At 43.5% G+C, this 21,845-nt stretch overlaps 1 protein-coding gene across 1 annotated transcript in view; it reads right to left on the minus strand.

The window, feature by feature from the left end:
• Positions 1-237: 237 nt before the first annotated feature.
• LOC115595757 (NACHT, LRR and PYD domains-containing protein 14-like) overlaps positions 238-21,845 on the minus strand; it is a 35,236-nt gene continuing 13,628 nt past the window's right edge. The window contains 5 exon segments of the mRNA XM_030440562.1: positions 238-282; positions 4,106-4,279; positions 5,523-5,696; positions 7,297-7,470; positions 12,915-13,088. Coding sequence (XP_030296422.1) covers positions 276-282; positions 4,106-4,279; positions 5,523-5,696; positions 7,297-7,470; positions 12,915-13,088 — 703 coding nt within the window. The 3' untranslated portion in view covers positions 238-275.

The raw sequence follows: 21,845 nt of genomic DNA on the forward strand, positions 1-21,845 counted from the left end.
GGGAGGGCAGTTAGTGGCCCCAACACATGGAGCTGGATGGTGGACTTGGTGACAGTGGAGCTGATCTCAGAGCAGTTCAGACTGCAGCACTGACAGTCATCTCCACTTGTTGTGATTGGTCCGTCAGTCACTGCTGGATGAAGCTCTCCTCTCCACTCCACCTCCCAGTAACACGGCCCAGTCAGAGCCTCTCCACCCACCAGCTGATGGTGCTGCTTCAACCTCTCTGGATCATCAGGACACAGCTGATCCTCTCAACACCTCCACCTTCATCACTACCACCTGATGAGAGAAAGAGAGAGCAGAAGTGATACATGAGTGTTTCCAGAGACTCCCTCCATCAGCTGTCAGTCAGTGATATAAAGTCCAGCAGGTTTCACTCAAGTACACAGTGAAATAAATTGCAGAGAGTCCCTGAACGCATCATGGCTGCAGAAAAACTTTAATGATGATTGACAGCTGTTAAAAACCAGAGTCTCAGTCACACCTGAATATTTCATCTGCTTTGAAACATTACAAATATGTAAATATGGAGTCTGTTGTAAAACATGTGGAGCAAACAAAAGACAGATGGACAAATGAATATATGATGTTAAAGCTCCTACATGTTCATACACAGACTGACAGTCAAACATCAGCTGACACCACCCATCCATCCATTCATCCATCCATTTTCGTCCGCTGGGTCGCGGGATCAGCTGCCTGAGCAGGGACACCCAGACTTCCCTCTCCCCGGACACTTCCTCCAGCTCTTCCGGGAGGATCCCAAGGCGCTCCCAGGCCAGCTGGGTGACATAGTCACACCAGCGTGTCCTGGGTCTTCCTCGTGGTCTCCTCCCGGCGGGACATGCCAGGAACACGTCCCGAGGGAGGCGTCCCGGGGGCATCCGAAACAGATGCCCGAGCCACCTCAGCTGGTTCCTCTTGATGTGGAGGAGCAGCGGCTCTACTCCGAGCTCCTCCCGGGTGACAGAGCCTCTCACCCTATCTCTAAGGGAGCACCCTGCCACCCTGCGGAGGAAACTCATTTCAGCTGCTTGTATCCGGGATCTTATTCTTTCGGTCATGACCCAAAGTTCATGGCCATAGGTGAGGGTAGGAATGTAGACTGACCGGTAAATCGAGAGCTTCGCTTTTCGACTCAGCTCTCTCTTCACCACGACAGACCGATACAACAACCGCATTACTGCGGCCGCTGCACCGATCCGCCTGTCAATCTCCCGTTCCATCCTTCCCTCACTCGTAAACAAGACCCCAAGATACTTAAACTCCTCCACTTGAGGCAGGAACTCTCCCCCAACCCGGAGGGAGCAAGCCACCTTTTTCCGGTCGAGAACCATGGCCTCGGATTTGGAGGTGCTGATTCTCATCCCAGCCGCTTCACACTCGGCTGCAAACCGCCCCAGGACATGCTGGAGGTCCTGGCTCAAAGGAGCCAACAAGACCACATCATCCGCGAAAAGCACAGATGAAATCAAGTGGCTCCCGAACCAGACCCCCTTCGGCCCGTGGCTGTGCCTAGAAATTCTGTCCATAAAAATAATGAACAGAACCAGTGACAAAGGGCAGCCCTGCTGGAGTCCAACATGCACTGGGAACAGGTCTGATTTACTGCCGGCAATGCGAGCCAAGCTCCTGCTCCGGTCGTACAGGGACCGTACAGCCCTTAACAGAGGGCCTCCGACCCCGTACTCCTGGAGCACCTCCCACAGAATGCCACGAGGAACACGGTCGAATGCTTTCTCCAAGTCCACAAAACACATGTGGACTGGTTGGGCAAACTCCCATGAACCCTCAAGCACCCTGTGAAGGGTATAGAGCTGGTCCAGTGTTCCGTGGCCCGGACGGAAACAACATTGTTCCTCCTGAATCCGAGGTTCGACTATCTGCCAAATTCTCCTCTTCAGTACCCTGGAATAGACTTTCCCGGGGAGGCTGAGGAGTGTGATCCCCCGATAGTTGGAACACACCCTCCGGTCCCCCTTTTTGAATAGGGGGACCACCACCCCGGTCGGCCAGTCCAGAGGCACTGTCCTCGACTGCCACGCGATGCTGCAGAAACGTGTCAACCAAGACAGCCCCACAACACCCCCGCCCACAACTGCCACCCAAATCACATTGCACCGGCCCCTCCTGAACCCTCCTGCGAGTGGTGAGCCCACTGGAGAGCAGGCCCACGTTGCTCCTTCGGGCTGTGCCCGGCTGGGTCCCGTGGGCAAAGACCCAGCCACCGGGTGCTCGCCTGCGAGCCCCAACCCCAAGCCCGGCTCCAGGGTGGGGCCCGGTGACGCCAATCCGGGCGTCACGTTGTTCTGTCTGTCATTAGGGACTTTTGAACCGATCTTAGTCTAACCCGTCACCTAGGACCTGTTTGCCTTGGGAGACCCTACCAGGGGTAGGGGTCTGAAATCAGAGCAGTGATTTGCAGGCTTCAGTCAGACTGATCTATACGGTGGCCCTGAAGCTCAAAACACATTAACAGAAAAGGTGGGACAATAGGCGAGTTAAAGATCACACAGCACTGTGCAGTGCTGCGCAGCGCTGTTTAAATCGTGATGCATGCTGCACAGTGTACAACAAAATTTTAGCAGCAACCGGTTATTCACACAACATAAATGAGTAATAAGAACAAGTACAAGGTATTAGTGCAATGTAAGTATGTTTAAAAAAGTAAAAATAAAAAGATGATATGTACGGGCGGGGCCGGTTCAAGTCCAGCTACAGACCACAATATGGAAGGGGACTGGTAGCTAAAGGGGTGCCAGTCCACTTCCTAGGTTACTGCCGAGACACCCTTGAGCAAGGCACCGAACCCCCCGTGTGTGCTCCCCGGGCGCTGACATAGCAGCCCACTGCTCCTAGCTTGTGTGTGTATGTGTATACTTAGAATGTGCAGCTAGTGATGGGTTAAATGCAGAGGACAAATTTCGGGTGTGTTTACATGTCTGACAAATAAAGATTCTCTTTTCTTCTATACTGTTACAATTATGTGATGATGTCGTCAATAAATTGCTCAGTTCTGTCACCTTACTTACTATTGATATAGAAGTGGTTAACTAGTGTGTCTTGCATGCAGACAACACAGGTTCAAGTCCAGTGTTATCTGTACTATCCACTCTTATTAGCCCTTTCTGTTCCCGTCACGTAGAGAGTGTCCGACTTCATGGCAGTGTTTGTATCCCCGCCCCTGCAGTCGCCAGCAGATCTCCCTGTTGCAGGAGGTCAGCTGGAGTTCAACTTGAACGCGCCTAGCATTCTTGGTTGTAATTGGACAGAACCCGAGTCCCTGTCAGCAGTTTGATGTTTTGTGAAATGTTGTTGTGTTTTGACCTTCAGGGCCAAAGTAGACCTGAGAGATGTGACACAGATCAGCTGATCAGTTCTTTAGTATTTTAGAGAGATCACATGTGATGAATGAGGACGACTGTCTCTACACATCCTGTGATGCTGTCAGCTGTAATCCAGCTTTACTTCCTGTAGACATGAACACAACAACAACAGTCGTCTTCACATCAACTCAACACCAGATCACAACAAGCTTCTGGCTCGTCTGATTGGCTGACTGTTCTCTCTCTGTCTTTCTGTCCAATCACGAAGCCTGTCACCGTTCTCCTCTCACAGCTTCACTGAGGAAAACAGGAAATACTGGATCTTCACTTTGATACTGACAGTACTGTTCAGAACAATACTGCTAAACATGTGAGTGTGTGAGTATGTACGTATTTGTGTATGTTTCTGTGCATATCTGTGGGGGTGGGAGGATTGGGTTCTTTTGATTTTCCTCTCTTGATTTTATTTGCTGTTTCTTTTTTTCTGTTGTTGTAAGGCACTTTGCGCTACTTTTTTGTATGAAAAGTGCCATACAAATAAAGATTTTTTTTTTGGCCTTTTTATGGCTTTATTAACAGTGCAGCTGAAGATATGACAGGGAACAGGGAGAGGGGGAGTGACACGCTGCAAAGGGACCCGGGCCGGGAATCGAACACGGGTCCGCTGCAGAGCCTCAGCACATGGGATGCGTGCGCTACCCACTGAGCTAAACGGCGCCCCATACAGATAAAGATTGATTGACACCAGCATGGACTGACTCCAACCCTGTACTGACCTCAGAGTCTCCAGACAACAGTGTGGACTGTCCTTCAGATCAGACAGCAGCCTTATGTCTGAATCCTGCAGGTTGTTGAGTCTCATCTCCAGCACTCTCAGATGGGAGGGGTTGGACTTCAGAGCTGAGGCCAGAGAATCACAGCTGATCTCTGACAAACTGCAGCTCCTCAATCTGAATAAAGAATAAATGATGAAGATAAAAATCCATTTATAATCCAATCAGATGTGTTCAGGTTTAAATGTGCAGTTCAACATCACTGTGTCCTAATTAAGGTGCTCTGATTGTTGTCAGACGATATTGGTTCTGAATAGTTTGATGGGTGGTCTCTAAAAGGGCCAATCAGAAGAGCCGATCAGATAAACACAGGAGACAGTTTCTCTTTAATACATGCAGCATGGAGAGAAGAGCCACAGTGTTCTCTGCAGTCTTCCACATTGTCTTGACTTGTATACAGCAGAACAGTGGTTACAGACTTTATGACAGGTGTTACCCATGCCTTCCCCAAGGCAGTGACCCTCTGATGTTTGACTGGACAATAAGTGTCATCCTAGCTGCCTTCTGTTATCATCCTCATATGAACTCATCACCTGTTTTTCCCTGACACCTCCCTTCAGCTTTATAACTAAACTGTGGGGCATTTAAAGATGGATTTTATGAGAACAAAATGTGTAAATATGTTCAGCCTGTGGTAACCACACACCTTATTACACACATTTAACTGAAAACACATAACACAAACTCACAGACTTTGAGACAAAGGAACAGGATGTGCTAACATGCTAACACGCTTACACATTTCTGGTTTTACGACTACAGTCTCTGTCGTATTTATAATCACATATTTTCACAGTCTTATATTTTATTACTCCTATGACAAATTGAGACTTTCTTGAGAAAATATTTCTTTTAAACTGACAAACATAATATGTGAGATTCATGACACAATTCAAACGAGAGCAGAAAATTATTTGTCTAATTTTGTCTGAAATAAGGTCCCAGGTGGTCAACCAGAGGGGGCGTGGCTTCACCTCTCTATTGTGGATCATCATCATGGTCACATCATCCTGTCAACACAACATTCACCCACCTGTTCACATCAACACACATTAATAACTACAATTATACTGTGTATGTGTGCGTGTGTGTTCTGAAGAATCAACATCAATGATCAGACATTACTTATGAAAAGTTTTTTAAGTTAAATTTTGAATCAAAAATGAGTTCAGGGGATCTTCTGTTTACATTTTTTTTACATTTTCTACAGTCTTTAGTGACTGAACACTAAATTTAGATCAAGAAACATGAAAATATGAACAAAAGGACGTTTACACAGTTATGTTTGAACATAAATTAGCTTCAGTTGTTAATGAATCATTTAAGATGTGCAACAGTAACAGAGAGTCAGTGAACGTACATCAGAGTCTCCAGTCGACAGTTTGGACTCCGCAGAAAATCACACAGCAGCTTCACTCCTGAATCCTGCAGCTTGTTGGCACTCAGGTCCAGATGTCTCAGATGGGAGGGGTTGGACTTCAGAGCTGAGGCAAGAGAATCACAGCTGATCTCTGACAAACTGCAGCACCTCAATCTGAATAAAGAATAAATGAAGTGAGTTCAGAAGACAATGTTCCAACTTTAAATCAATTAGTGTTTAAACTTCTGTTTAGAGCTGAACACGTTTAGAATATAAAGCTCCAAACACCTGAACCCCACAGACTGCAGGTCTAAAACTGTCAGATACACAAAGTGAAACAGAGCTCTCATTAATATTAATGACAACATGCTGCTGCTTTAATAAAGACGTAGTGACTCCACCTCTTAAACTCTGCAGCTCCACCAGAGGCTCCATCTATACAAACTTATGTTGTGCAGCAAACAGAAACCAACAGAAACTGACTGAAGATTTGATTCTACTGTTTCAGATCAAAATCATCCTAAGTTTAAATATTTCAGTCAGTATAAACATCACATATCATCATAAAGGTTCTGAACAAACATGTTTGTTATCGTCTGACAGAGAAGAAAACACTGGTTTCTGTTTTTATTCACAGAAGCACGAAGGAATCAAATGATTAAGAGGTTCAGAGAGAATCAACCAGTGATGAATGTTTAATGTTATATTAGATCTGTTTTAAATATGAAGCTGAACAAGACACTCAGAGTCAATCAGCATCAAATCTATGAGATCAGATCCCCTTCAGACCTGATGACATGAACACTAAGATTCATAAAGTTTGAATAATGTGAAAGTGTGAACAAAATGTGATTTAAACATTTGAAAATAACATGTGTGAAATAATGGTGTCACATTTATAATTGACATCAGCAGTGTAATATCTTCAATGCATGAATTTAACATCATCAAAGCTCCTTTTTCAAAGATTCAACACTTTCTATTGACAGATTTAAATGTGAGTGGGGCCACACCTTTCTGATGTCACATTAGGACGGTCTGTGTCCAACAGTGTCTGTCACTTTAAAACCAACAATCCAACATTAACACACACCTCACTGTGTGATTGGTCATCTGAGTGGAGGTGAGAAAGGAGGCGGGGTTTGAACTTCTCTCTCAGCTCTCTGTTCATTTGTTACACAACTATTTCTGTCACTGTTCATATGAACAGCTGAGTGAAACACTATGAACGTCTTCAGCAGAGACTGTCTGAACATGTGACACGTCTTCTCCATATTTAAACCGTTGTTGTGTCTCCAGCAGCTCTTCACTCCACCTTTGGCTGTTTGGAACAGCTGTGAACACTTTGAGCTCCAGATGTGTTCAGACAACACGTCGTACCACTGAGCTTCTTTCTACAAATATCCCAGCCAACAGCTCTTAAAGAAAACCAGTTCAGTGGATTTGCAAACAGAAGTGAATCCAACATCCTGCTTCTGTACGCTGCAGGCACAGTGAGCATAAGAGCCAGGTGAACTCTGAACCTGCCTCTGGTGCACAACTGACCACAGTTACTCTAAAGAATTATTTCACAGTTCCAGCACCGATCCATCTCATTCCTACTGGCTGAGGAAATGACCTGCCGACTGACTGAGAGCTTCATCCTCCATCATCTTCATCACTGATCAGACTGAGCTGTGTGTGTGTGTGTGTGTGTGTGTGACCTGAAGGAAATGTAAAACTTCTGTTCTAGAGTTAAATTTAGTAAACACAGAAAAAAAACACATGAACTGACCTCAGAGTCTCCAGTCGACAGTTTGGACTCTCCAGTCCAGAACACAGCAGCTTCACTGCTGAATCCTTCAGGTTGTTGAGTCTCAGGTTCAGCTTTCTCAGATGGGAGGGGTTGGACTTCAGAGCTGAGGCCAGAGAATCACAACTGATCTCTGACAAACTGCAGCTCTCCAATCTGAATAAAGAATAAATTATGAAGATAAAAATCAATTTATAACCCAATCAAATGTGTTCAGGTTTAAATGTCCAGCTCAACATCACTGTGTCCTAATTAAGGGTGCTCCAATTATGGCCAGTAGGGCCAATCAGAAGAGCTGATCAGATAAACCGGGAGACAGTTGCTTTCTCTCAATTCAGGTTGTGCATCCTTCTATTTGAAGGCCAATTATGTCACAATGCGTGAAGGCTGTCCCATTTCAAAGGCTCCTTCTTTTCCCTGTTTTTGGAGGCTGCATCGCTATCATCCTTCGCACCCTCACATATCCCAAGATTCTTTGTGTGCCCGAAGAGAAGAAAGAAAGAAAGAAATAATGGCGACCTCAAGTGGCGCAGATCTCGTATTGGGTTTATCCTCGGTTTTTACTCATTTGAACATCCAACAGCACATATGTTAAATTTCAAGGGACCTTAAAACCTCAAGATGTCAGTTAAAATACGTTGGTAATGCTCAGCGTAATGCCTTTGGAAGTAAAGCCTTAAAAGCCTTCACTTTCAAACGTTAGATGTTTAGACTTACATCATATATCTTATTGTGGCTGTTGAGATGTTATAGACTATTTTGACTTCATAAATAGATCAAGATGAACAGATTTAGATCAGGCTGTGATCGCTGCTTTATTTCCAGACTGTAAAACTGTAAAGTCTAGTTAAATGTTTGAATAAAGAGCTAAGTTTTGATGATCCTTATGATGATTATATTTTTGAAGATTGATTCACAGGGCAAAACATTCCGCCACAGCTGGATGGAAGTAATGCAATAATAAATAATTAGGGCTGTCAAATTATTAATGTTTTTTAACTGAGATTAATCGCATTTTGTCCATAGTAAACTTGTGATTATATTTTTGGTACATTTTTTTCTGTTCTAAATGTAGCTTAATGTATTTTTTTTATGTTCTTAATACGTTTAACAACATAAGAAAGGGCAAATATGCTTGCTTTTTGAAAATGTTTATTCAACACTTCAAATCATGCAGGAAAATAAAAGGCTCAAAAAACATCCCCTTACCCTAAATGGGATCAAAATATGGTGACGTCTGCTTTTGGCGAGGGGGGGGGGGCGCTCTGCATCTGCCGTGTGTTTAGCTTGCAAATGATATCTGAGACTTGACGTACTTCCATGGTAACTCATTTCATGTCGACAGTATGTGCAGATAACTTTTGTCCTATCGACCAAACCATCTGGCAGTGTTTCGCTTTCGCTTTTCAGTCCACCGTGTTTTTCCTGAACGCCAACCCTGCTTCTTTTTCATCTGATTCCCTTTCTTATTCTTCTGCCACCCTCTGGATCAAGACTACAGGTGCCATCGAAGGCCATAAATCAAACAATGCACGTTTCTTTTTTTTAAAATACAGAGCTTTAATCACGCGTTAAAAAAAATGTACGGCGTTAAGAGGATGCTGCGTTAATGAGTTACTAATGTGTTAACTTTGACAGCCCTATAAATAATACATAATAAATAGTCCATCTGCCAGTCCTGCTGTCACTTTCTTTAAATCTTTGCATCCCTGTGTTCGTGTGATCTTGTGTTGACCTTTTCTTCTGGTTCTCTCAGTGTTCAGAACAGTTCTGGAAACAATGGGCCTGCAGGGGAAGGTCAAGCCCAGCAGGCCAGAAACAAGTAGGACCATTTAAAGAACAAGTACAAAGTAGGTACAGGTTTCAATGATGATGTGTAAACTAAATTATATTAGTTTTACCCATGCAAGTTAATAAATACTTTGCTGATGTGATTGATTTCCACTGCCTTAGGATTGCTAATATCCAGGGACAGGAGAGGGTCAGCGGGAGGCTGGTCACTGGGTGCTGGTTTGTCCTCATGGATGAGGTGTTAGGACAGAAACCTTCCACTGCCCCTCTGTCCTAACTGCCTCCATCCCTGAGGACACACCAGGGCGAAGTGACCAGGTGGAGGAGGAAGATGACGATGATGATGAGAGCCAGCGAGGGCCGAGGAGGAGGGAGGATAAAGGAGGACATGAGGCTGCAGAGAGGATGGAGAGGCTCTTCTCTGCTCCAGAGGACAATCCTTACATTATTTCTGTTATCTCTCTATAAAAACAAGAAATCTGTGTGTGTGTGTGTGTGTGTGTGTGTGTGTATGTGTGTGTGTGTGTATATGCCTCAAATATCTCTGCTTATCAGGATCAGACTGACCTGAGATTTTCAACATGGCTGCTGTGTGGTTTAATGGTGTGCAATGTCAGATTTGTTTGGACTACAAAGATACCGCTAATAAATTATTTCATAAATGATTTACAAATTCCGCTAGCATTGTCAACCATAGTCATCATAGACACATACGCATCAGAGCAAATCAGTGCAGAGACCTCCCCCACGGCCCACCTCCTTAGTAAATCCACCATTTTATGATGAACTAGCGGCAAGACGCAGCCTCCATGAGTCTCGGTTCCAACGTATGTGTTGGTGTAGCCTTCAAACTATATACCAGTATTTTTTGGGCTTTTTATGGCTTTATTGATAGTTCAGCTGAAGAGGGTGACAGGAAACAGGGAGAGAGAAAGGGGGATGGACATGCAGCAAAGGGACCCAGGCTGGGAGTCGAAACCGGGTCCGCTGCAAAGCCTCAGCACATGGGACGCCTGCTCCACCAACTGAGCTAAACGGCGCCCCTATATACCAGTTTTTAAATTGTATTGATAGGCCAAGTAAAACCGGACTGCTTGTTTGGTGCAGGAAGACACAGTAAAAACGGGCTTCTCTCACCAAAGTGTCCGCAAGCAGGAAGTGTTTGCAAGCAAAAAAAAAAACCCTGTGCCACTCCATTTCCTATCGGTGGAAAAAGGCACCACACCAACCAATCACAAAATATTATGGCAAACCACATGATTTGGTTGCTGAGGAACAGGGGGAGGTTGTGGGAGGGACGGCAGCAAAGAAGAGTGACAGTGACGGTGATGGTGATAGAGACAGTGATAGAGATAGCGAGTTTTGAGAGTTGAGAGATTTGTGACATAAAGCGTGTTTGGAGTGTATAGTTAGTGTGTTATGTAGTGTTTGGTGTAGTGTGTTTAGTGTGTAGTGGAGTCGTTTTTTTGTTTAATGAGTCAAAACAATGAGGAGATGCTGAATGTGGAACAGGCAGGAAGGAGCTGAGAGAGCCCAGAGCCTGAGGCACTGCCTGCATTTAAATGTCAATAGTTACATATAACTTGTACATTTCAAAAACGTATGCACACATTTAGCCAACAACAATCTATATTTGCATTTTAAGCAATTAAAACTGTTCGCTAATCATATTTGTGGCTTCACAGTAAAAAATCTAACTTTTTCCGACTCAGATTTTATGTTTTTATGTGATTTTAGGTCCATTGTGTTAATACAGTATGTCAAAATGAAAGAATAGCTATACAGTCACACATGTGAGGTTGTGCTGAAAATAATGACACCAAACAAGGCAAGGTAAATAGTTTTTAATGTGACATATAATGGTAAAATCAAAAATAGTCAAAAACGGCCAATTATACCGTGGGAAATCTAATTTCACAACAAACCTAAGTATCCCTGACGTCCAACCTTCAAACACAGCCTCATTTGGTCATCCATGAAAAAGCTACTTAACCTCCCACTTTTCTATAGGAATACATACTTCCTACGGGCAATGCGCTAGCTTACTTATTTTATGATTTTTTTTTAAATTATTTGTTCATAATTGTTCATTTTGTATCATTCATGAAATTAAATACTGTTCTATTGTTACACATTGTCTATTCCATTTAGTATTTACAACTTATGTACAATTCATAACAGCAAAAGGCATCAAGTGCTACTTTTCAGGGACAACAAGGGATTGAATTTTTTCTTTTGTTATTAAGGTTTTAACATTAACAACTATATTACATCATAGATAACTATTTACAATTATTAACTATTGACAAACTATTATTTACAACAATATTAAAACAGTTATAGATGATGTACAGTAACAGGCTGAGCAGGAGTCCCTGCAGTGCTGCTGGGCTGGATGGTGTCAGTGGGACATCATCTGGGTCGGTACTCAGGGTGTTTGGGAGTCCGGTCTCCTCTGTCCACCACATCGTCCATCAACTGGGTTTACAGTTCTGACTCAATGATGGCTGCCAGGTCACTAAGAATGTTTTAAGAAAGAGGCGAGAATTATAATTGAATAATAATAATAATAATAATAATAATAATAAATCATAAACAACAAAACTATCTACCAAACACTTTACAGAGGAATAATGTCTTTAAAATAAAAATATGTGGCGATCAGCAGTTTATATGTCAGCATTAACGTAATGTATCTGTATGTTAATTACCCCAAACTGTTAGCTAGCTAATAATGATAATGATGATAACATTACTGTGGGTTCAATAACAGGTTTACCTCTCCACGGTCCTCTCAGCCCGAGATAAACCAGAGCCACTTCTCCTCTTCCTCCACAAGCAGGGTGATTAAAAAGGAAATCAGGAATTCCTCAAGTTCAAACATATTTGACAGGCAAACTTTACTCTTCTTGTCACTTTCACGAACCTGGGCTGCATAAATAATGACGTACGGGTAGGGATGGGAACATCTGGTGACACAACCAGGAAATACTCAGAAGGCTAGACCGTCCCATTTAACAAATGTTGATGCGGCCTCGCAGGTCTCTTCAAGGGACTCGCCTTCGCAGCCTGCAAAGGTCGGGTCTTTCAAAAGATGCAGACACAATTGAGACACAGCCAGTTTCTCTTTAATACATGCAGCATGGAGAGAAGAACCACAGTGTTCTCTGCAGTCTTCCACATTGTCTTGACTTCTGTACAACAGAACAGTGGTTACATACTTTATGATAGGTGTTACCCATGTCTTCCCCAAGGCAGTGACCCTCTGATGTTTGACTGGACAATAAGTGTCATCCTAGCTGCCTTCTGTTATCATATGAACTCCTCACCTGTTCTATCCCTGACACCTCCCCACAACTCAGGTGAAGGGGAATCTCCCCTCCTCTCACATCCTGACATCTTCTCTACCATACATTGATATTTGAATCCAGAACTGTTTAATTCCCACCAGTTAGAATAGTGTAACTAAAGTGGGCCTGTAAAGACGGACTAGTGAGTAGATGAGTCTCCGTGTTCGCTGTGAGGACGTTTAATGTCCCCGACAACCTCTGTAGTCTCATTTAGACACTTGTTAGCAACCGCTAACTGTTTTTAACACATGAAGAGCTTCAGAATTAAACTGTGGGACATTTAATGATGGATTTTATGTTGGAGAACAAAACGTGTAAATATGTTCAGCCTGTGGTAACCACACACCTTATTTCACACATTTAATTGAAAACACATTCAACAAACTCACAGAATTTGAGACGAGGGAACAGGATCTGCTAACATGCCAACACATTAACAGATTTCTGGTTTGAACTGACCTCAGAGTCTCCAGTATACAGTTTGGACTCTGCAGAAAATCACACAGCAGCTTCACTCCTAAATCCTGAAGCTCGTTCTCACTCAGGTCCAGATGTCTCAGATGGGAGGGGTTGGACTTCAGAGCTGAGGCCAGAGAAGCACAGCTGATCTCTGACAAACTGCAGCTCCACAGTCTGAATAAAGAATAAATGAAGTGAGTTTAGAAGACAATGTTGAAAATGAAAATATAAATTAATTGTCTTAATTTCTTTTCTTTGGCAAGTGACCATGGTATAAGCGGGATAATGCCCTTCGAGGTGTCCATAATCAGGAATTAATAGACGAGGCGGAGGCCCAAGAACGGTCTGACGTGCAGCAGAGGCATTGTCCTGCGGGCCGCCACTCCTAAATGAATGTAGAGGAAACACTGCATGTGACACGTCTACTCCATATTTAAACCATTGTTGTGTCTTCAGCAGCTCTTCACTCCACCTTTGGCTGTTTGGAACAGCTGTGAACACTTTGCGTTCCAGATCTGTTCAGACAACATGTCGTACCACTGAGCTTCTTTCAACAAATATCCCAGCCAACAGCTCTTAAAGAAAACCAGTTGAGTGGATTTGCAAACAGAAGTGAATCCAACATCCTGCTTCTGTACGCTGCAGGCACAGTGAGCATAAGAGCCAGGTGAACTCTGAACCTGCCTCTGGTGCACAACTGACCACAGTTACTCTAAAGAATTATTTCACAGTTCCAGCACCTATCCATCTCATTCCTACTGGCTGAGGAAATGACCTGAAGGAAACTGCAGAGGAATTATGGGATTATTCCCAAGGAATTGTGGGAATTGTTGTTGGATGTACGGACTCTAAGCAGCCTGGGACGTCATTTCAATCACACGACAGACTTCAACCAGCAAACAGAAAAGTTGTACACCATTGATTCACCTTCAACACAAACGAGCAGCTCTGTCTCACACACATAGAAAGCTGTAATCAAAGCACAGATCTTCTCACCACTGTCATCTCCATCCACACACAGCTGACTGACTGTGAGCTTCATCCTCCATCATCTTCATCACTGATCAGACTGAGCTGTGTGTGTGTGTGTGTGTGTGTGTGTGTGTGTGTGTGTGTGTGTGTGTGTGTGTGTGAACTGAAGGAAATTTAAAACTTCTGTTCTAGATTTAAATTTAATAAACACAGAGAAAAAACACATTAACTTACTTCAGAGTCTCCAGTCGACAGTTTGGACTCTCCAGTCCAGAACACAGCAGCTTCACTCCTGAATCATTCAGTATGTTGTTTCCAGTCAGGTCCAGATATGTCAGATGTGAGGGGTTCGACTTCAGAGCTGAGGCGATGACTTCACAGTGAGTCTCTGAGAGTTGACAGTAAGTCAGTCTGTGAATACAGATAATAAAACATTTAAATCAGATAAAATTACATATTCCTTAGGTTGTCGTGAAATGACATCGACCCGTTGCTCGTCTATTTCAAAGCGTTCAGCATCCGCTCGATTGTCTTTTCTACATGCTCTGCTGTATGAGACCCACGAGACTAGTGCGCATACTGGCACGTTGTAACTCGAAAGTGGAGTAAATAATGTAATGCGGAGATAGTAGGGCATACCAGAGATTCAAAAGCTCCAGGTGACAAAGAAAACCCTGATCCTCTTCCACAGAGATAGCGGTAAGTTCAGTTATCTACTCTGTAATATTTGTGCACATGTCGCTGTATCGAGGATATTTCTCTTTTCTTTTGAAAGTATTTGCGAGTGTTTGCTGCTTCGGTGTCCTTGCCTGTACTGTTGAGTGAACACATTGTATTCTTTGAGTGTTTGTTTTGTATATGCCGTATCAAATGAGTAGTATTTAATGCAGCTCTGCGAAACGGCTGTATTGCAGATGTTACATGTCACTGTTGGACGTTCAAAATTGCCGATTCCGATCAGCAGAAAAAATGCCAGAATCGGCCCCGATCCCGATCCTATAGATCGGATCGGGACATCCATAGTAAATGTGTATAGTGTTTAAGTTTTATATTATTCATGTGTGTAAAGTGTTGATCTTTAATACTGAAGGCTTCAGCTTTACCTTACTTCATAATGTGTAACACATCTGGACTTACACAGCCTTTCTACAGTTCCTCACAGCTGGAATCAGTCTCAGTCGTCCCTCTGGAGATGTTCTGTACTTCATCAGGTCCAACTCATCCAGAACCTTCTCTGACATCTGCAGCATGTAGGCCAGAGCTGAGCAGTGGATCTCAGAGAGTTTTTTCTCTGATCTGTTCTCTGACTTCAGGAACTCTTGGATCTCCTGATGGACTGAGTGGTCGTTCATCTCCGTCAGACAGTGGAAGATGTTGATGCTTCTGTCAGGAGAGATCTTATCACTGTTCATCTCCTTCAGGTTGTTGATGGCTCTCTGGATGATTTCTGGACTGTTGTCTGTCTGACCCAGCAGGCCTTCTAAGAGTCTCTGGTTGGACTTCAGAGAGAGGCCATGAAGGAAGCGAACAAACAGGTCCAGGTGGCCATTTTTACTGCACAGGGATGTCTCCGTGGCGCTCCTCAGGAAGTCATCCAGGGATGAGTCACTGTTATACCTTTGACCTCCAAGGAAGTCCTTCACCACCTCTGTGTTCTTGTTGGTGTAACAGTAGATCATGTAGACTGCAGCCAGAAACTCCTGAACGCTCAGATGAACAAAGCAGTAGACTGTTTTCTGGAAGATCACACTCTCTCTTCTGAAGATCTCTGTACAAACTCCTGAGTACACCGAGGCCTCTGTGGCATTAAGGCCACAGCGCTCCAGGTCTTCTTGGTAGAACATGATGTTTCCTGTCTCCAGATGTTCAAACGCCAGCCTCCCCAGCTTCAGAAGAACTTCCCTGTCAGCCTCCGTCAGCTCCTTTGGACTCGTCTCACATCCCTCATCGTACTTCTGCTTCTTCTTCTTTGTCTGAACCAGCAGGAAGTGTGAGTACATGTCAGTCAGGGTCTTGGGCAGCTCTCCTCTCTGGTCTGTAGTCAACATGTGGTCCAGAACTGTAGCAGTGATCCAGCAGAAGACTGGGATCAGACACATGATGTGGAGACTCCTGGAGGTCTTGATGTGTGAGATGATTCTGCTGGACAGATCTTCATCACTGAACCTCCTCCTGAAGTACTCCTCCTTCTGGACGTCAGTGAAGCCTCGTACTTCTGTTACCCTGTCCACACATGAAGGAGGGATCTGATTGGCCGCTGCAGGTCGGGATGTTATCCAGACGAGAGCCGAGGGAAGCAGCTTCCCCTGGATGAGGTTTGTCAGCAGCACGCTGACTGATGACTCCTGTGTGACATCAGACACGACCTCGTGGTTTTTGAAATCCGGTGAAAGTCTGCTTTCATCCAGGCCGTCAAAGATGAAGAGAAGTTTACAGACAGCGAGCTTCTCTGCTGTCACCTTCTGTAATGTTGGATGGAAAACATGGAGCAGCCTGAGAAGACTGTACTGCTCATCTCTGATCAGGTTCAGCTCCCTGAACGACAGCAGAACCAGCAGACTGACATCTTGGTTTTCGGAGCCCTCTGCCCAGTCCAGAGTGAACTTCAGCACCGAGAAGGTTTTTCCAACTCCAGCGACGCCGTTGGTCAGAACCACTCTGATGCGTCTCTGTTGGTCAGGTGAGGCTTTAAAGATGTCGCAGCACCTGATTGGAGTTTCACTGAAGGTCTTCTTCTTGGAAGCTGTCTCAAGCTGCCTCACCTCATGTTGGGTATTAACCTCTTCACTCTGTCCCTCTGTGATGTAGAGCTCAGTGTAGATCCTGTTGAGGAGGGTTCCACTTCCTGTTCCATCACTTCCTGTTCCATCACTTCCTTCAGTCACATGTTCACATCTCCTCCTCAGACTGATCTTATGTTCATCTAAAACCTCCTGCAGACCAACATTCACTGAAAAGAGAAAATTTTTTGAGAGAATTTGATAATCTGGGATTATTTTCATGATCAATAACAATCCATCAGTATCAGAATATATAAAGTTTGAGTCTCTTCAGGTCTTTTCATTGACTTTGTGTGTAATCTAGACAATCTAGTAATTTGTCCTGGTGTTTGGTCTGAATGCCTCCGAAGTCTCTAAATAAATGTAATGACATGTAGAAGCTGAGATGTTTAAAGCAACATGATGTAACTTTTTGAGGTTAAAGCAGCAGCTTCAGAGTCGTGTTGATGGTCAGGTGTGTTGTAACAGGTGAACGGTGTCTCTGTCACTTGTAGGATCACAAACTCACATACGTGTTCACTTCAACACGTAACATTGTGATGATGTCATGAGTTGTGTTTGTAGTCAGCACCTATATTACGTCTGACAAACTGTTACACACCTGGGATTTGTTTTTACTACAGTAGTGTTGCACTCAGAAACTGTGGGGGGCGCCAAATCACACAACATGAGAATTTCTCCATAATGTGGCTTTAACATGTTGAGATGTTCAGTGTGACTTGGTACAGTTTGTCTCTGACTGTCTGTCCACAGTCCAGCTGTTGTTCTGGGTCTTACCTCCACACTGGGGACAGGAGGAGTCTCCTGGTGAAGCAGACTGGTCCCAGTATGAGGTGATGCAGCGTCTGCAGAACCAGTGTCCACAGCTGGTAGAGACCGGATCCTTCAGGACGTCCTGACACCAAACACAGCAGGTGGGCTGCTTCTTCACAGAGACATGACTCCTCTTCCTCTCTCTGTGAACACATTTCTTTAGAACTACAATGATTTGATGATTGTTGTTAAAAACATCCAGATTTGGTCGACACTGTTAAGAAGCTCAGACGCTCACAGAGAAAAGTCAAAGTGTCGATACTTTTCATCTTGAATTCAGCATTTAGTGTGTCATGAAAATGATGTGTGAAGATTATCTCTCAGAACAAAACGTGTCAGTATCAGAAACTCGTGTTTGTCACAGAGATTATTTTCTGCAATAATCCAAAATCCAAGTCAAAAATCTGACAGGCTGTTTGTGGAGGGAGCCAGAGCGATGCTAACTTCAGGGTTAGCCTACAAACATACGTCATGGTTCCACCATCTATTTCATCCTGCTGAGATTTGTTTTTGTCCTCCAGGATCTGACTGAGTTCAGACATGTTAGTGTTCAGGAGACTTTCAAAGACTTTATGTTAGTGTTTCTTCAGTCCTGGAGCCTGATGTTACTCTACAGCAAAACATTACCAGCAAACACTGAATGAGTCGTCTCAGTGCTCTTACTTTGTGTCTGATGGTCCAGGTTCACTACTGAAGTTTAGAGGATAACCTTTGGACCGGTCACTCTTCATAGACGGACAGATGGATCCTGGAGGTTCTGCTCTCTGCCTGCTGGACTGAACACCCATCTTCAGGTCTGAGAGGTGAGGTATCTGAGGTATCCTTAAAGAACAGTGTTTGGTTCTGTCAGGATTTCCTCGGTGCTGCTGGAAATCTGTTTTTATTCTACTGGTTCTGATAAAATCCTGCATATCTCTAGAAGTCCTGTAGGAATTCTGTAAGAAGAGGTTCAGGTTCTGGAAAGGGTTAGGTTTGGATTTTCACAGTCCGACTGTTTTTATTTCTGTTGGATCGAACGTATATCTTAAACTTCTTGATTTAGTTATAGGACTCTTATCCCCCCCCCCCCCCCCCCCCCCCCCCCACACACACACACACCCCTCTGGGCTCCTGCTCTTTAGTTCCAGTAGTTTGAATGTGTATTATTCAGCCTATCAGGACTTTGTGTCCACAGAAGAATAAAAGTGTTGACTTCATTCTAACATGTGTTTCCTCTACAGTCCACAGAGACTAAACTGACTCACACTCTCACAGTAACATCACAAACACCTTGTTTTAACACTCACCTGCCTCACACTTTAGTCTTCCTCCTCCGTCTTCTTCTGTCTGTTCTGCTCTCAACATGGAGTCTGACGGACTGAACACTTTCACTTTCAGCCTCTCTTCCTGTTGGTCAGTCTGGATCACATGATCACTGTTGCTCCTCGGGGTTCTGAGTTCGGAGCTTTGTGGGTCTAAAGTACCGAACCGAGAGTGAGTTGAGGAGCGGAGATAGATGACTAACAGCGGCATTAAAGGCATCTCCACATGAGACTGACTGACCTCTTGTACTCGGATCTGTGTGCAGATCTACAGCTACATCTCAGTGACAACACGATATCATCAACTTTACACAAACACACACTTACAATCATGTGGAACGTTTGCCGAATTAACAAGCAGGTCCAAACAGTTAAGAATGTGTGTATACAGCATTTCACACAGTTCATACAGTTTCTCCTGACGAGGTGACGCTAGAAAATGAGCGTTTCTTTAAGGGAGTCTGGTGACTGTGAGAAGAGAATCAGGAGTAAATGGTGAAATCAGTTGAAACAGTTCAGACACAGAAGCAGAAGTTTGTTTCAGCTTCCTATTAAAATGTTCCAGTCCACCTGAAAAGTGTCATATCTCCAGTAGATGGAGCTGTTCAGTCATTTTCAAGCCAGTTCATTTACTGGAAAACGTCATAAATATGTGGAGATGAGATGAGAATGAATTATACAATGAACTGGTCTGTGAACTTTGATAATTTTAACTCCAGCATTTTATTCTTATTGTCCTTGTTCATGGTAAACTGAGTTCCAGTCTTATTTCCCGTCTATTTGTTCTGGTTCTACTCGCTCAGTATTTAAAGTCTCAAGAACCCAACACTCCAATATGACAGGAGACATCACAGGCTGTCATCATCCTGACTTTTAGTTATTTTTACTGCAGCATTTATCTCCTGTTCACCCAAAAACTTCTATCATATTTGTGAAAATTTCGCTGCTTTTTACACATTGAGACCACACGAGACCAAGTCCAGATCAAAGAGGATTGTGGGTATTGAAGTCTGTGCACCACATTTCTCTCGTCTGCACTTCCTGATGTCTCCTGAAATGTTTCCATCGTTCAGTTCTTGTACAAACTGATGACTTTAACATCTCCTCTGGGACGACACAGTTCTGTCACCATGCATTCACACTCATGTGATACATCGATTCTTCTAAAAGCTAAAGTGTCCTTAATAAATGTGACACATCCTCCATCTTGACTTCCAATTCTATCATATCGTACAGAACTGTATCCTGGCGTGACAAAGTTCAAGTGAGGTCTTTACCACGTTTCCTGTATGCAAATAACATCAGGTACTGTTTTCAGATCAGCCACAACTTAAACTCTTCTGCTTCTGTCCTGGATGTGGATCACCATGACGATATGCTGATTACCTGGAGACGGTCCATCATATGCTGATTTTATGTCTCTTTGGTGGGAGTAAAAAGTTAGGTGTTAAGTGTGTCAAATATCTTAAAGGTTCTTAAAGGATACTCTTTCAGACGTTTTCTCTCCTAAATCCTTTAAAACACATCAGAAGCCACTTAAAAGAGTTCAACAGTGAGACGAGATGTTCCTTCAGACACACCATGTAAAAACTCTCCACTCATGTGAATATTTCCTCATGAATCATTTGGATTTCTGCAAACACACTCGGGTTGGTACAACTGCCACTGGCTCAGTCACTTCCCCAAACTTCCTGACACAGGCTGTGTCCTTTATACCACCGTTGTTTCCTGTTCATATATATTATAATCAGACTTTGATCAGAGTTATTATAATGAGAAATGTGTCAGAGAGAGATTCATCACTGCAGCTCCTCCACAGACTGACACACACAGCTCATTAAACTCATCTTGTCCGTGGACTTTTCTACAACACCAAGAAACTCTAATTCAAACAGGGTTTATAAAACACACCCAGCTGGGCCGAGGCTCAGGAAGCACCAATGAGCTTCATCCACTCAAATAACATGTGAACTGCACATGGAGGCTTTCTGCTGATATAAAGACACTCTGTAGTTTTAAAGAAGACACAAGAAGAGTTTTCCTGCCTGAACAAACTAAAGAATCAAACTCTCTTTGTGTTCATGACTGAACAAACTGAATCAACAAACTGACCTTAAAGGACCACACAGTTTATACTGCTTCACTGTGTTTACATGTGGCGGACCCTGCCACCTTTCTAGCTTCACACGGTGTTCTGGGATCTTATTTTCCTCTGAGAGCAGCTCGTTTATTCACCGATGGAGAAAATATGTATTTCTGAGTTTGTTATTAACTCATTAATAATCAGTGAGTTTGTGTTTCTTCTCTAAAACTTCATATTGCCCCTTTAAAGTACTTTAAGTGACATTTTCACATACAAACTGGCCCAACGTATGTAGATGTGTCCCTGAAACAATGAGTCAGTTAATCACAATCACTTTACAGACGATGAACCAGCAACTATATTAATCTTTATAATAAAAACATTTCATGGTTTTCAGCTCCACAGATGTGAAGATTTGCTGCTTCACCTTTTAGTCACAGGACACATTTTTTCTGCTCCGAGTTCTTTTATTTTGTAGACTTTAAGAACATTTCCTGATGAAACTGACAGACTTTCACTGAGGCAACATTTTCAGTGCCGGACTTTAACTTTGAAGAGGATCCTTTTTTCTCTTACAGAGCTGTATCAGTACTTTTACTGGAGTAAAGGATCTGAATACTTCCTCCATCACTGACAGCCGGCATATCTGTGATGCTGTTAACACACTCAGTTATGAGATACAACTAAATTAATGCAGTTTAACTTATAAATAATGTTGTTAATGGAGCGGTGTAGTAACGAGTCCTAAAACCTGGAAGTCAGTTTGTGTTTTTGCACATCTGCTTCGCTCGTCTCAAAGTTGATGAGTTGTTGAGTTGGTTTTCAGTTTAAAGCCTGAAATAAGGTGTGTGGTTACCACAGGCTGAAGATATCTACACGTTCTGCTCTACCACATAAAATACATCAGTAAATGTCCCACAGTTTAACTATAAAGCGCTCACGTGTCTTAAAAACACACCATCACCTCCAGTAAACTTGTGGA

Source organism: Sparus aurata, chromosome 14 (assembly GCF_900880675.1).
Source record: "Sparus aurata chromosome 14, fSpaAur1.1, whole genome shotgun sequence".
NCBI lineage: Eukaryota > Metazoa > Chordata > Actinopteri > Spariformes > Sparidae > Sparus > Sparus aurata.